The sequence below is a fragment of the Drosophila biarmipes genome, chromosome 3L, assembly GCF_025231255.1.
Source record: "Drosophila biarmipes strain raj3 chromosome 3L, RU_DBia_V1.1, whole genome shotgun sequence".
Taxonomy (NCBI): domain Eukaryota; kingdom Metazoa; phylum Arthropoda; class Insecta; order Diptera; family Drosophilidae; genus Drosophila; species Drosophila biarmipes.
The window spans coordinates 22,778,125-22,791,748 of NC_066613.1; the positions used below are offsets into that span (position 1 = coordinate 22,778,125).

General features: G+C 44.9%; 5 protein-coding genes across 9 annotated transcripts; 4 read left to right on the top strand and 1 right to left on the bottom strand.

Moving 5' to 3' along the window:
• Positions 1-343: 343 nt before the first annotated feature.
• On the top strand, positions 344-5,492 carry LOC108035247 (phospholipid scramblase 1). 3 transcript variants are annotated; one of them, XM_017110780.3, is made up of 5 exons: positions 344-704; positions 1,608-1,983; positions 3,980-4,470; positions 4,530-4,688; positions 4,939-5,492. In XM_017110780.3, exons 1-5 carry the CDS (start codon positions 543-545, stop codon positions 4,996-4,998), a joined length of 1,248 nt encoding a protein of 415 aa, XP_016966269.1. In that variant the 5' UTR covers positions 344-542; the 3' UTR covers positions 4,999-5,492. The 3 variants fall into 3 exon arrangements, with proteins under 3 accessions (XP_016966269.1, XP_016966271.1, XP_016966270.1); XM_017110782.3 differs by lacking the exons at positions 344-704; positions 1,608-1,983 and adding an exon at positions 2,081-3,247 and having other exon boundaries at positions 3,993-4,470; XM_017110781.2 differs by lacking the exons at positions 344-704; positions 1,608-1,983 and adding an exon at positions 3,129-3,247.
• Positions 5,493-5,820: 328 nt separating this feature from the next.
• On the top strand, positions 5,821-6,885 carry LOC108035249 (phospholipid scramblase 1-like). Of its 2 annotated transcripts, none has more exons than XM_050886545.1 (3): positions 5,821-6,418; positions 6,503-6,676; positions 6,740-6,885. In XM_050886545.1, exons 1-3 carry the CDS (start codon positions 5,987-5,989, stop codon positions 6,785-6,787), a joined length of 654 nt encoding a protein of 217 aa, XP_050742502.1. In that variant the 5' UTR covers positions 5,821-5,986; the 3' UTR covers positions 6,788-6,885. The 2 variants fall into 2 exon arrangements, with proteins under 2 accessions (XP_050742502.1, XP_016966274.1); XM_017110785.3 differs by having other exon boundaries at positions 5,847-6,418; positions 6,530-6,676.
• Positions 6,804-7,861, top strand: LOC108035248 (phospholipid scramblase 1-like). Of its 2 annotated transcripts, none has more exons than XR_007763782.1 (3): positions 6,804-7,346; positions 7,432-7,612; positions 7,668-7,861. XR_007763782.1 is itself a non-coding variant. In XM_017110783.3 (3 exons), the coding sequence occupies exons 1-3, from the start codon at positions 6,834-6,836 to the stop codon at positions 7,698-7,700; spliced, it is 702 nt and encodes a 233-aa protein (XP_016966272.1). In that variant the 5' UTR covers positions 6,807-6,833; the 3' UTR covers positions 7,701-7,861. The 2 variants fall into 2 exon arrangements, 1 of the variants encoding a protein (XP_016966272.1); XM_017110783.3 differs by having other exon boundaries at positions 6,807-7,346; positions 7,457-7,612.
• Positions 7,862-8,052: 191 nt separating this feature from the next.
• LOC108035245 (carboxypeptidase N subunit 2) lies at positions 8,053-9,949 on the top strand. The gene is made up of 2 exons (XM_017110779.3): positions 8,053-8,743; positions 8,799-9,949. Exons 1-2 carry the CDS (start codon positions 8,129-8,131, stop codon positions 9,786-9,788), a joined length of 1,605 nt encoding a protein of 534 aa, XP_016966268.1. The 5' UTR covers positions 8,053-8,128; the 3' UTR covers positions 9,789-9,949.
• A 1,607-nt stretch (positions 9,950-11,556) lies between these two features.
• On the bottom strand, positions 11,557-13,269 carry LOC108034634 (uncharacterized). The gene is made up of 2 exons (XM_017109571.3): positions 12,570-13,269; positions 11,557-12,162 (listed from the first exon to the last, which is right to left on the bottom strand). Exons 1-2 carry the CDS (start codon positions 13,155-13,157, stop codon positions 11,842-11,844), a joined length of 909 nt encoding a protein of 302 aa, XP_016965060.1. The 5' UTR covers positions 13,158-13,269; the 3' UTR covers positions 11,557-11,841.
• Positions 13,270-13,624: the final 355 nt, after the last annotated feature.

The following is a 13,624-nucleotide window of genomic DNA, read 5'->3' on the forward strand; positions in this document are numbered from 1 at the left end:
TATTTAATATGTATTTTAAAAATTTCTGTACTTTTTCTCAATTTTTCCCCGTTTATCTCTGTTCTTTAATTTTAAATAAGCTAAGAATTAAAAAAATATATTTAAATCTAGGCGGCAAGATTTATATAAACTTTATAAATGTAAGTTATATTTTTACGGATCTGGCAGCACAAGCCTGTGCTTTCTCCAAAGTGTCCCATCTGGCAGCACTCCTTCGTGAGTTCCGAACAGCTTTTCCTTTTGGTTGTAGTCTTTGCTAAGACAAAAGTTAAGCTTTCACACTGCCAATTTGGTATATTTCCATATAACGATGGTATTTTTCTGCTACCCAGCTGCAGTCACTCTCCAGAAGCCACCTGATTGAGCGAATTTCATATTATTGGAAACTTTTCGAATATTGTGTTTTCAAAACCAGGGCAACATTGTTGCGATTTCGTTGGGGGCGTGGCCGCAACAACTCCGCTCCAGTGCAGCAAGAACAGAGCACGCGGAGAGCAGCAGAAGAGAGGGAAGAGTCGGGAAAGCCAGGGAAACCCCAGGAAATGAAGAGCAACGTTGGCCAAGGCGGTTACGCCCCGCCCGGTTTCGGGTCGGGATTCCAGCCCAACGCCCCGCCCGCCGAGGGATTCGGCTATCCGCCGCCCAGTGGCTCGCCCTACCCCCCGGGCCCCGGTCCACAGCAGCCGCCGCCGCCCATGAATTACGTGAGTTCCATAAGTGTCCCTTCCTCGACGATTGTAATATGTGGGGGCGGTGGGTGCCCAGGGGGTGCCTCTCGTTCGGCCACACGATAACCCTGACGTCATGCCAGTTGGCATTTGCTTATTTATAAACCATCGTCACACACTCAGTCTGCCGAGGAATGAAAGAGATTCGTTCGGTTCGCTTGCGAATCCGGAGAATCAGGGGGTAGATAAATATAAACAACTGCTTTTGCCCCCCAAACAAGGTGGTGTGCACTCTTTTTTAAAAACCAGTAAGGCCAACTGGATAAGCCAGTCGAAAGTCCAAAATGCAGGTCTTTATACCCCTTATGAGGTGTTAAATTCTGTAACGAAACCATAATAACTCATCAGTACTGAGAGATGCGTCTTTACTTGTACATACATATGTTGGTAATATCCGGCTGAAACTCAGATCTAAAAAAATTTAAACTTTAGTCATAAAGAATTTAAATAAATCACAGCAAACGTTGGTGATTTACACTTGTAAAACTTGAAGAGCCCAAGTCTGCTTTCCCTGTGTGAAAGCTTAAATTGTAAACAAATATAGCGTCATTTACATTTATTTTTTATGCACTATAAGAATTTATACACTAATTTTATTGAGTATTTAAAAAACGAATAATATATTTATTTGCACGCAATGATATTTATTCTTCAAACTCAATAAAAAAGAGAAGTATAAAATGTATTCAATTGAGTATTGATTATATTTCAATGCCAGAAGGCACATATAGGTCTCTTTAATCACTTAAAAGCCTCTTGGGAGCCAAAGTGTTGATAAGTACAGCTTTTGGGCTCCACGTCACCCCGTTGAAAACTTACCACAACGCCCCTCAATAAACAACTTCGTCTCATTCGCCGTCCAACTGTCGATCGTTGCAGGGCTTCACGCCAGGTCCCCAGCAAGCCGGTTACGCGCCAGTTCCCCAGATGCCGCCCTACGGAGAGACCCCGCCCTACGGAGCCGGTCAGCCGCCCTATGTGGGTGGAGCAGGACCACCGCCCCAGGCCTTCGGCGGATATCCCCCGGGACCGGCGGGACCAGCAGGGCCGCCACAAGCCTTTGGAGGCTATCCACCGGGACCAGCAGGTCCAGGAGGTCCTCCACAAGCATTCGGCGGCTACCCACCGGGACCGGCCGGTCCAGGAGGACCTCCACATGCCTTCGGAGGATATCCACCGGGACAGCCCCAACAGCCCATTGTCACGCAGCCGGGAATGGGTCCGGGAATGCCACCTCCCCAAGGTGGACCAGCAGGCAAGTTATCTAAAAAAATATATTTAAAAGTTCGGTTAATATGCATAATTGTTAAAAGTAAATAGCTGACGTACATATATCAGAAAAAAGATGGGATGTGCCTCAGAAATATCAGCTATTCATATCTAGTCCACCTTGATAAGATTATTTCAAGTGAGGAGCAGCGGTATAGGGTATCTTCATACATAATCTTGTTGATTTTATAGGTTGTCATAGGCTCAAAGTGCTATCGAACTTTGATGAATCAATTCCAAGTTGTTGAGACTTAGTACTAATCTCTATTGCCATTTAGTAAGCTGACTCATATATTGACAATGTGTCAAATATTTTGTGATTATGCTGAGTACTTTCAAACATTAACAACTTTGAGATAAGGATTTGAGGGCTCCAGATTTTAATGGGTTTTTGCTTCCTGATTTTCGATCAAACTTCCTGCTTTTCATATCTGACTTTACATCTTATATGATCTACGTATGCCACCGAATCAAAACAAGGCGCATCTCTGTGTGCTCCGCGAGTCATTGCCCCGCGATTGAGATAATGTCCAATCAGTTGTCCTAAGATTTCTCAGGGAGCAACCACTGAACCCATCGTCCCAGATAGAGGTAGCCCGCCAAGATCGGCGGAGAACAAAGCGTGCCCAAATGCAAAGTGGGGTGCAAACATTTACGTAGTCACTTCGGGGAGTGTTAGAGATTTGAGGCTTTGGGGTTTTTGGACCGTTTGTGAGTGATTATCTGTGTTTTTTTGTTTACACGTGCGTCGGATCCGTCCGAAATGCTGAGAAAACCCTGGCAGAGCTTTGGCGCTTATCGGAATGCGGAGCATCCGCCTTAATTGAACCAATAAAGTAATACAAAGCGGCATTTAAAACGCCCGTCGCCGTGGAAGGCGTTGATTTTCCGCCGACGAGCAGTTAGTTCATCTCTGTGCAGCAGAGCAGTTGGTCGTGTCGTGTCTAGAGAATGTCCACCGAAAACCCAGCGAACTGCGTTTCCACGCTGGACCTGAGTGGCGAGAGCCGAGGCCACTCGGAGGACTCCCATGGCAGGGGCGTGAGGAGTGGCTCCAAGGTGCTGCGCATCATCTGGCACTCGCTCTACAGCCAGTACAGCCAGCTCTGCTCGAGGTCCCAGACCCTGAGGCAACTGGTCTGCCGGGAGGCCAACAAGCCACTGCCCAAGAAGCTCAGGCACACCATGCGGCTGAACAAGTCGGCCAAGCGGAAGGGCTACGAGTTCTACATCAGCGACGAGGACAGAAGGTGAGGGGTCACATTGCGGTCTAGGCTAGAAAGTGCAGGAAGAAAAAAATCGGTTGGGAAGGGTTAACGAAATATGATCTTTATAGTGCAGAAAGGGAATACCCTTCAGAAGTACACTTAGTTGGTTTTCTTAAATAATCAACTCAGACTTGGCCAAAATTAACTACTGCTTTATCCCTTTTTCCAGAAATGTAAAGCAAAGATTATAAAAATATGCATACTTTTTTAATAGTTTTTTATCTTAATAACAATGAAATCAGTGTAACTCTGTTACTACCTAAAAATATCACAGTTGTGTAAATCATCTCAAGGTTTCCTTGCATTGTGAAATTAAATATTTATTGGGACGTTTATCTTTAGAGCCCGTGATAAAGAAAATCTTCCTAGCGCAGATTAGATACAAGAGCCCCGATGCACGAACTAGCATAAAAGCTGGCGGGATATTCCGAAGGGGTCTGCTCCATTGTGACGCCTTCAATTAGAAAGGCCGAGCAATTGTGTCGGTGGCATTGACCAATTGACACACTGGCCACCGGACGAGCTCAACAAGATGCCCTTTTGTGTGCACTAATTCAATTTACCAGAAAAGATTATAAGAAGTCTTAGTAAAGAGACCTCTCCAGTATAAGTTGATATAAAGAGTTATTTTTAAATTAAGGAAATATATACTATTTTATCTACCACTTAAGACTATACCATTAGAAATGCATATTGACGATTTATGTTTTGTAGGAGACTGGATGAGTATACCTACCGGAATTCCGAACTGTCCGCGCGGATTGGAGTACCTTACGACTATCGACCAGCTTTTAGTTAAGCAGAAGGTCGAGCTGCTCGAGGCCTTCACCGGCTTCGAGACCAACAACAAGTTCACTATCAAGAACGCCCTGGGTCAGAAGGTCTATTTCGCGGCGGAGGACAACGACTGCTGCACCCGCAACTGCTGCGGTCCCTCGCGTCCCTTCGACATGCGGGTCTTCGACAACTTCCAGCAGGAGGTCATCCACATGCACCGGCCGCTGGCCTGCTCCTCCTGCCTGTTTCCCTGCTGCCTGCAGAGCATCGAGGTGTCGGCCCCGCCCGGCAACGTCATCGGCACCATCGAGCAGGAGTGGTCCATCTGCTCGCCCTCGTTCCGGATCCTCAATCACCTGGGCGACACGGTGATGCGCATCGAAGGACCCTTCTGCACCTTTTCGCTCTGCGGCGACGTTGAGTTCAATGTATGTCTGGGATACCCTTTCATAGAAACTATATCTAATGGATACATTTTGTTCTTTAGGTTGTTTCGCTCACGGGCGAGAAGGTGGGCAAGATTTCGAAGCAGTGGTCGGGCCTGGCGAGGGAGATCTTCACGGATGCCGACTTCTTTGGCATCAGCTTCCCCCTGGACCTGGATGTGCGCATGAAGGCCGTGCTGCTGGGCGCCACATTCCTGATTGTAAGTGGTTTAATTCGGTCATATTTGCTTGGTAACCCCATGTTGGCTCCTGCCAATCAGTTGTATAGTGTTCATTTTTATCGGTTCAAGCTGTTGAGGCGTCTGCAGCGCAGATTTCGTTGGTGCTGAGGTAAAACAGAGTTCCCCAGTCCATCGACTCCTCCAGCTTAGTTCGAGTAGGCTAGCCCTGCATCAGGTCCTTAATTCCTAAATAATACACATGCTAACGATATATTTTTTTTACCCACAGGACGCCATGTTCTTCGAGAAGTCTGGAAACCAAGAAACCGACAGACCCGGCATGTTATAGGGATCCGGTGGTGGCTTGTTTTGCGATGATTTATGCCTAGCGGGTGGATGTTGCACCGATTGCACCGATTGCAACTGTGACGATTGCTGCGATTGCGGCGATTGTGGTGACTGTGGCGATTGCGGCGATTGTGATTGTGACCCTTAAATGTTGTACATGATTTTGAGTTGCCGCCTTATCCAAATATCTTCCTTGTGAACTGTCGCTTACTAGTCTTCTGTACCAAATGCTTATTGATGACAATGGAATCGTAGTAATGGAACTCCTTGTGAAACAATCTGAAAATCAAACCTTTCAACTCAGGCTTCCTTCGAAGGGACATTGCCAGGATATGAAACTAAGTTTAAGTTATGAAGCATTTTTTGCTATTTCGCCTCATCAACGAATTATATTGAACGACAAATGTGCTTCATTCATGAATTTATAACGATGCACACTGAAGCAAAAACTAACTAACGAACTATTCGTTATTAAACCATGTACTTTAAACTGTATTTTTGAGTGTCTTATGTATAGATACATATATACCAATGTTTATTGTTAAGTTGTCAGGAAATCTATAATACCCCTACTTATATTACAGAAGAAATGTTTCTTTTCTTTATATGTACTATTATAATGGTTAAATAAATCATAAATGAAAATATATAAAAAACAGAAAAAGTCAGGCATCGCATCATTTCGAATTTTTGTAAATTTACTATTAAATATAAGTTAAACTTTAGGCATTGATGATGTCCTGTTTAATTTATTCTCAGTAGCATCAGTACTTTATTTTAACTCTTCCAACCTTTTCAAGCCTTAAATTTTACAAAATCCTTGAATGGGCCAAAATATTGGGCCTTTGAAAATGCTATAACTTAATTGGAAAATTTAAACTCATATGTTAGTTCACCTTATTGGCAGGCCTTGAACGGAATTTTGTAAAATTGTATCACTTTTTGTTTTCCTAGTAAATTACCAGTGTTTAGCTGATATATATCTATCGATGGACAGCCTGAGCAACCTAGACATTATCTTTGTCAACCAGCAAATAGATATGCAGGAGCTCTTCATCAGCTTCAGCAGCAACAGAAAGTACGCCGTTCGCGGCGACCCAAAAGCGGCTCCGATCCTCTACGCCGTGCAGGATAATAAGTTCAGGGATCGCGCACTCAAGCCAAATTATTTTTTTACCATTAAGATAATGAACAGTAGAATGACCGAGGTGATGCACGTGGACTCGCCCAGGCCGGACGCCTACTTCACGCAGCCCCGCATCGAGGTAAACGCACCACCCGGAAACCTGATCGGCATCGTCAAGCTGCACAGCATGTCCTGTCCACGCACTCTGCACATCCTGAAACCAAATCAAAGCAAGCAAGAGGTGGAGTACGTCATCAATGCCCCGGGCACCTGCGGCGGAGGCAATCTATACCATGTAGGTTGGGGCGTAGCTTTCGTGACTTACATCCACCTTCATAAAGTGATCTTGGTTACTTGGCTCTCCGATTTACTTCCTCAGATGCCACTTAAGAAAACTCTTCCGCAGGTGATGGACATGAAGAATAAAGAGGTGGAAAAGTTATTTAGCGGACCTTTCCAGGAATTGTATACAGCTGCCGATTACTTTAAAGTCAACTGCAAGGGCCTGGACAATCGCCTCAAGACGATTCTGCTGGGCACCGTCTTCTTCCTGGTGAGTACTTCAGTTCAGTTGAAGTACCTAATGTATAATTAAATATTTTTTGACCATCTACAGGACGGCTTGTTCTACGAAAGATCAGCTGCACGTAAAATCCTATTTTGATCAAATCGAAATGAGCCCAATTTGCTTTTAGCACTGTTTGAAGTAAATGTCAAAAGAATTGTTCGTGCCCAAATTTATTTTGTATTATATCTTTCTCGATCCGAGAACATTAATTTCTGCGATGACGGAGACCCTGGGACTGGACTGCTTGGTCCACCTGGATAGTGTTATGGTTTACCAGAAAGTTGACTATGCGGATGTGTTCTTGGGATTTACCAGCAACCGAAGATATTCCATAACGAGTGGCCCGAACGACAAGCCCATTCTCTACGCCGTCCAGGACAATAACTTTTGGACCCGTGAATTTGGATCGAAATACAACATGACGATCCGGGTGATGAACGCCGCGAAGACGGATCTCATGGTGGTGTCCAAGGCCAAGCATCACGATTGTTGCGAGGGACCGAAAGTGGACGTCTTTGCGCCGCCCGGCAACAAGATCGGCTGGGTCAGGTACCACGAGGGCTGCTGCTGGGATCACATGGAGATCCATGAGCCCAAGGGCCAGCTTCTGTACAAGGTCATACCCTACAGCTCCTTTAAGGACAACAAGTTTAGGGTGAGTTACCGAGGGTCATATAGTCCTTTCTTTATGATAAAAGTTGTTTATGTGATCCGCTATCAGCTTATATATTTACTTTTAGCTTATATATATTTCCTTTTCGGCAGATCGTGGATCGCAACAATAAGGTCGTAGGCAAAATTTTTAAAAAATATGCCGGATTCTTTCAAGAGGCTTTCTCAAAGGCAGACAACTTTAGAGTTGAGTTCAAGGATGCAAGTGTAAGAACCAAGGCGTTTTTTCTGGCCACGGCATTTTACATAGTGAGTCTTTTATAATTGTTTTTCAACAATTTTAAAACCAGACTTGTGCCCTTAGGATGCTGTTTTTCACGAGGGGCGCCGGTTTTAATACGTGCAACCCTAAAACCTTTGGATCCTTGCTGATATATTATAATATCATTATATATCTCTATACTTTTCCTAAGTTTTGACTGCTCAGTAAGACTGTGGTTTCCAAATTCTTTATGTGTATGTTCACTGGTTATCAATAAATTTTATTTCTGATGAGAAGGTGAATCAAATATAGGGTTGAATTTAGCATGCTTTCCTTATTATTTGTACTATTTTAGATGCAATTCTTTTCCAAAAAGCCTGGCTAAGAGAGGTATTTCGTTCGATTGATCTGGGACCATCACTAACTCGTCAGCTGATTTCGGTTGTTGGACATCAAAACCGGCTCCCCAAGAGAACTCTAGAACGAGTTTGCTCTGATTAAAAATAAACACAAATTAACGCAGTGCACTTGGCACAAGTTAAGGCTTAAGTTTAGTTGCAAAAATGCAGGCCTTGCGCATTCTGATCGCTCTGCTTCTGTCCGGAGTGCTGGGAAAGGATCTGCAGGAGTGCGAGGATCTGGGAAAGGGGAGTCATCTGTGTCGGGAAATCGAGAGCTTCGAGCAACTGAATCGATATGTAGGAGAAAACTGGCGAAGTGTGAAGGTGGTGAACGAGCACACTGGCATCGAAAGTGCCGAGGATGGGGAACTGCCAGGCCTCTCCAGACTTTTGCACTTAGATCTATCCGAATCCGGTGGCGTGACCCTGGGCGAAAAGGGCGTGCGGGACTTTAAGGCCTTGCAGGAGCTGAATCTCACCCACTGTCAGTTGGAGGAGATGCAGGCACACCACTTTCCCAACAAATCCCAACTGGTTAGCATAGATGTGAGCTACAATGACATACAGATCATCACGGGCAAACTGATGAGCGGCTTGGCCAATCTGGAGTATGCCAACTTTTCCAACAACCTGATAGCGGAGATAGAGCCCGATGCCTTCAAGGATCTGAAAAAGCTGGTATTTCTGGATCTAACCACCAACGAGCAGGAGAACATTACCCTGGGCGAGAATGCGAACCTGCGGTACTTGTCTATAAGCAACAATAATGTGAGAGATGTAAGTGGTTTATAACCTGTCCTAGAAGCCTTGATAACCTCTTGAAATCCCTTAGTTTCAATGGTGTCGCCTGCGGGGATTGCCCAAGCTGGAGGAACTGCATCTGCACAGCAATTGGCTGGAGGTCCTGGACATGGGTATATTTTATGCCCTGCCTAATCTGAGGGTCTTAAACGTGTCCAACAATAATCTGTACGAGATCAAGAGAACCCTTTTCATGGCTCCTGGAGAAATAGCGCCACTGGAGTTGCTTGACTACAGCTCGAACAATGTAAAAGTCCTGGAGGACTCCGTGTTTTGCAGACTGCGAAAGCTGAGGACTCTCAACCTGTGGCTCAACCAGATCAACAGGATCCATCCGAGGACTTTTCTTGGCCTGAGTTCCCTGAAATCCCTGCAGCTGCAGGGCAACAAAATAACCGCTCTTCCCGAAGAAGTCTTTGCCAATCTTACGGCCTTGGAGATACTGGATTTAAGTAGGAACAACATCAAAAAGCTGGGCATGGGGGTCTTTGGGCGAAGTATTCTTCGGAATCTGACCTACCTGGATTTGAGCAACAACAACATTGCGGACCTGCATCCCCTGGCGCTCTCTTCACTGCCCTTCATCAGGCAACTCAGGCTGAGGAGGAACAAGCTGATCAGCCTGGATCTCCGTATGTTTGCACCGCTACGGAAATTGCAGTGGCTCACGATCGGCGAGAATCGACTGGAGGAGATCGAGGCGGACATTCTGGACACCTTGGAGCGCCTCACTCACCTGGAGATCAACAACAATAGGCTCACCTTTCTGCCGGATCTGAAGTCATCGGAAGGTCTGCGGCAATTGCAGCACATCAGCCTGGAGGGAAATCCCTGGCAGTGCCTGTGTCTGGACGAGATCACCTCCTGGTTGAATGGGCGCCAGGTGGGCTACGCCCGTCCCAGCAGCGCCTATTTCAGCGGAAGGAAGCCCCTCTGCGTGGTGACGCCCATGGAAAAGTGTTCCAGGGTGCTTCAAGAAGTCAGGGCTCAGGGCATTGTCGAAAGCTATGAGAAGATATAATATGCCTTTATATAAAGTCCATTAATGAGTATTTGATTTATCATTTAAGTGTCTTAGGAGAACTAGAATATATACTTTTTATGTCAGATTCCATTGTGACTTCATTAGGACTTTTAAGTCCTTAATTCATATCAATAAATATTTTTTACAAAACACCACAATGCATTATTTTATTTGATTTGGATAGATATATATAAGGATATCATTCCAAAAAATTGGTTAGACCCAAATTCGAAATCCTTAGAATATCTTATGTAAATTTAAACAGAATATTTCCATGCTTAAAATAAAAAGAGATGAAAAATATTTTAATTAACTAAGTACTTTTTTATGATTGCAACGATTTTTAGAGGCCATCGTATAGTTTTTTAAGTTTAATCAAATCAGTTTTGTTATGAATTTAATATATGATTTACCTTCGGCCTTAAAACAGTAGCATTTTCATTCATCCTGATATCAGGACGCACTTGTCTCGCCAGTTGGTTGGGGGCAATAAATCAATATCCACTAAATGCTGAAGTGCAGTTTCTGTTGTGGGTTCCGCTCCGCTCCGCTGACTGACTGGACCGGACTGGAGCTGGACGTCCGCCGCAGGATGCTCGGAGAAGCCTCCGTAAATCACGGACAATTGGATGACCATGAGGGCAAAACTTTTAGCTAGCCAAAGTATTTGGCCAACTGTCGTAAAACAATAAAACGGAAGGCATGCGATGGGCGGGGAAAAGTGTGGGCTGGCGGCTGGGGCGGAAAACCGAAGCAGGGATTTTCAAATACTTAACACCACTTAGGCGAACAGTTGGACAATGACAACGACGGGGGATTGGGAATTCCAGCTGGCGAAGGTGGGGCCTTGATTGCTGAGCGTAATTTAGCGCAAGAATTTTTATTAAAATTTCCAATTTGTTTGCAGATAAACTTTTCTGCTGGCCGCAATCGATTGATTGATTGATGGGCCAGCAGGGGCTAGTGAATGGGATACGTTTGGCAGGTGTTTGGAAAATGAATCGGAAAACCCAGAGACAATGCGGGGTTAATAAGGGAGCTATGAATGGGTTGGGCTTACACCAGTACGGGACAAGTTTCCTGGGTCTTGCCTCGCCCCAACTTGGCTCTCTAATTTGCATTCAACTATATGAATAGAGGCCGCAGGGTCAGAGCAAGTCGAGCCCGAGTATTCCAGGTATTCAAGCGGGCAACAAAAGGACAATGGACCCGGGAAGTTGGCAACCAGGACATGTGCAGTCAATGCGCAATTACGGCCATAAAGGGCGTAGCACGGCCTAACACGGCGTATCCTTGCTCAACAGCTGCCATAAAAGTTTTGCTCCTGCGAGGACTTAAAGCGCCTCGAACACTCGCTCGGAGACCGGTAATTAAATTACATTTTCGGTTTCACATTCGCCAGATGAATTAAGTGTCCTGTCAAAGGTGAAAGGTGAAGGCTTGCGGGAAAGGAAAACCAAAGGGAGACCTGCGGACAGCGCTCCTTTCAATTAATTTGGCAACAAACTTTGCTCCGCCTGTTGTTTGCCCAATTTGATAACTGAAATTTCAGGCTGGCAGCAGTTCCGTTCCTGACACAACCTGTTGCTCCCTCCCCGGGGAAATTCCCCAGGCCACCGACATGCTGGACCCTTGTCAACCTGAAATGAAGCTCCGCCGAGGTGTCAAAGACATGCCGGCCATCAATTTCCCCCCCCCCGGATCACAGGCCCTCTTCTGTCCACTGCGTAAAATGCTCTGAAATATATTCAAATTCAAATTGAAATTCAAATTTTGTGCACATCCGCCAGGTGGTTTTCGGTTCATTTTATTTTTTAAATTTCATCTGTAGTGGCCACTGCACTGGCATTTACATTTTGTATGGTTAATTACGTTCACGGCTAATTGCATTTCTGTGGCTTAAATGGCCGCAAAATTTGTTAACAAAATATTTGCCAAAACATTTTTGCACAATTAGCCCGGCCAAAGTGTGTTTTATTCGCCCAGAGAAGGCCCAACTGGATTGCACTTCAAACTCCAAACATTGGCATTTCTGCGGTTGGCTGCACTTTTAATTATCTCTCTCGGAATCCTCGATGGCCAGCCAGTGCTTCTCCTGCTTCGGCAGAGGAGCGGCCCAGGCGAACTTGAAGGACCGTCGCACCTTCACACTGGACCTCCTGGGCTTGGTCACCTGGCTGTTCTGCTCCAGCAGCAGCGACAGCTGCGAGATCGAAGGGAGCAGCTTTTTGTCCTGATCCGAGGACATGGCCTCCTCCAGGTTCTTGGTGTGCTTCAACAGGGTGTCGTGGCACTGCAGCAGCAATTTCCGGGTTTTTCCCAGGGCGTTCTGCAGGTCGGTGTAGTCCCGCTTGTAGCAAGCAATGGGGACCTTGGGAAGGGATTATTAAAAATGTTGTATCACAATGGCATTAGTTTATAATTCGTAAAAATATTTGTTTTGCCTGTAAGTACTTCAGAAAACATTTTAAAAATACAAGATCATAGAAGCTCGCTTTTTAAAAGAAACTATTCTAAGAGCTGAAAATACTTCATAGGTTTTATGAAATATACTACATTTGGTAGAACTAAATAGAAAATTCGTACAATAGAAATAAATAATTGGATAAATAAATTCATTAACTGTTGTTAACATTTTGTACGTATATCTACTTACACTAAAATGTCAAAGAAAATATAGATACTTATTTAATTGTAATGTAAAATGTAATATTGAATAAACTTAAGTATACATATATTACTTATTATATTTTTGATAGCTACGGTTCAAAAACCTACCTTTGAGGCACACGAGTACTTCATGTTCGTTTGGGTGCGTCTTACGTAGTCGTCACTGTACTCGAGGTAGTTGCCCCGCGAAATGTCGAGGTCGTTGTACCGCTCCAGGCACAGTCCCGTGTGGTGCTTCAGCTCCTCCTGCCACTTGGACACCTCGAGCAGGCGCTTGGCCAACTTCCTGGTGCACCGGATGTTTCTCTGCACCTTGTGGTCCAGTCTGGTCAGACTATCCTTGGAGTCCTTCAGCCGGCGCACCACTTCGTTGATTTGTTGGTAGTCCCGGGCGGTTTCCTGCTGGACCTCCCGCAGTTCGACATTATCCGATCCGCCCTGCTCGATCTCCCATTTCAGCTGGTCAACCTCTGGCTCACAGTCGGTTTTATCCGACTGCAATGGGCTAATAAGGAGATTCCTCAAATACAGCGCTCGCTGCTTCATGTTCTCCAGCTTATCGAAAGTCTTTGGTAGTTCCAGGTCCGAGGAAGAATTCTCCTCCCCGATCGATGTGTCATCCAGAGCCGAGATGCTGCAGTGGGTCACCTCTGTGCCACTCTCGAATTCAGGAAGTCCAGGAGCTCTGCAGTCCATCCTTATTTGCGATTTCTAATCTTAGTCGTATACGATGTGCGAATCCTGTGTGAAACTTGTAAATTGAGAATACTAAGAAAAAACCAAAAATTCTGGGGCTACTCCGAAAAATATTAAATGACAATCGAATAGAGCAGTCTTAAGGAACATACATATTTTATAAAATTTAAAATATCTTGTATAATTAGTAGAACTTAACTTGACGCCTATTATTAAAATGTATAGAAAGAACGGCTTAAATTCAGTTAATGTGACACATTCTTTGTAAAAGTTCCTCATTTTCTCCAATTTTGTAAAGCCTGAAGCTCAGAATAACTTCTTATTACCAGGACGTTGAGATCTTTGGTCCCAGTTTTGGCATTTTCGCCCTCCTCGTTTTAATGAAAATGCCTGGCCGTGGCGCCACAAAGTATGCAGCTGCAACAATGTTGCTTGCAGATGAGAAACTGCTCCGGAAGAGGGCACAC

Excerpts from the sequence above, each read along its gene's own strand:
- LOC108035247 (XM_017110780.3), top strand. The coding sequence starts at position 543 with ATGAAGAGCAACGTTGGCCAAGGCGGTTACGCCCCGCCCGGTTTCGGG. Across the intron at positions 1,984-3,979 it reads TCCCCAAGGTGGACCAGCAG|GAGACTGGATGAGTATACCT; the intron begins GCAAGTTATCTA and ends TATGTTTTGTAG. Across the intron at positions 4,471-4,529 it reads GCGGCGACGTTGAGTTCAAT|GTTGTTTCGCTCACGGGCGA; the intron begins GTATGTCTGGGA and ends TTTGTTCTTTAG.
- LOC108035249 (XM_050886545.1), top strand. The coding sequence starts at position 5,987 with ATGGACAGCCTGAGCAACCTAGACATTATCTTTGTCAACCAGCAAATA. Across the intron at positions 6,419-6,502 it reads GCGGAGGCAATCTATACCAT|ATGCCACTTAAGAAAACTCT; the intron begins GTAGGTTGGGGC and ends TTACTTCCTCAG. Across the intron at positions 6,677-6,739 it reads TGGGCACCGTCTTCTTCCTG|GACGGCTTGTTCTACGAAAG; the intron begins GTGAGTACTTCA and ends GACCATCTACAG.
- LOC108035248 (XM_017110783.3), top strand. The coding sequence starts at position 6,834 with ATGTCAAAAGAATTGTTCGTGCCCAAATTTATTTTGTATTATATCTTT. Across the intron at positions 7,347-7,456 it reads TTAAGGACAACAAGTTTAGG|ATCGTGGATCGCAACAATAA; the intron begins GTGAGTTACCGA and ends CCTTTTCGGCAG. Across the intron at positions 7,613-7,667 it reads TGGCCACGGCATTTTACATA|GATGCTGTTTTTCACGAGGG; the intron begins GTGAGTCTTTTA and ends TTGTGCCCTTAG.
- LOC108035245 (XM_017110779.3), top strand. The coding sequence starts at position 8,129 with ATGCAGGCCTTGCGCATTCTGATCGCTCTGCTTCTGTCCGGAGTGCTG. Across the intron at positions 8,744-8,798 it reads GCAACAATAATGTGAGAGAT|TTTCAATGGTGTCGCCTGCG; the intron begins GTAAGTGGTTTA and ends GAAATCCCTTAG.
- LOC108034634 (XM_017109571.3), bottom strand. The coding sequence starts at position 13,157 with ATGGACTGCAGAGCTCCTGGACTTCCTGAATTCGAGAGTGGCACAGAG. Across the intron at positions 12,163-12,569 it reads AGTACTCGTGTGCCTCAAAG|GTCCCCATTGCTTGCTACAA; the intron begins GTAGGTTTTTGA and ends TCCCTTCCCAAG.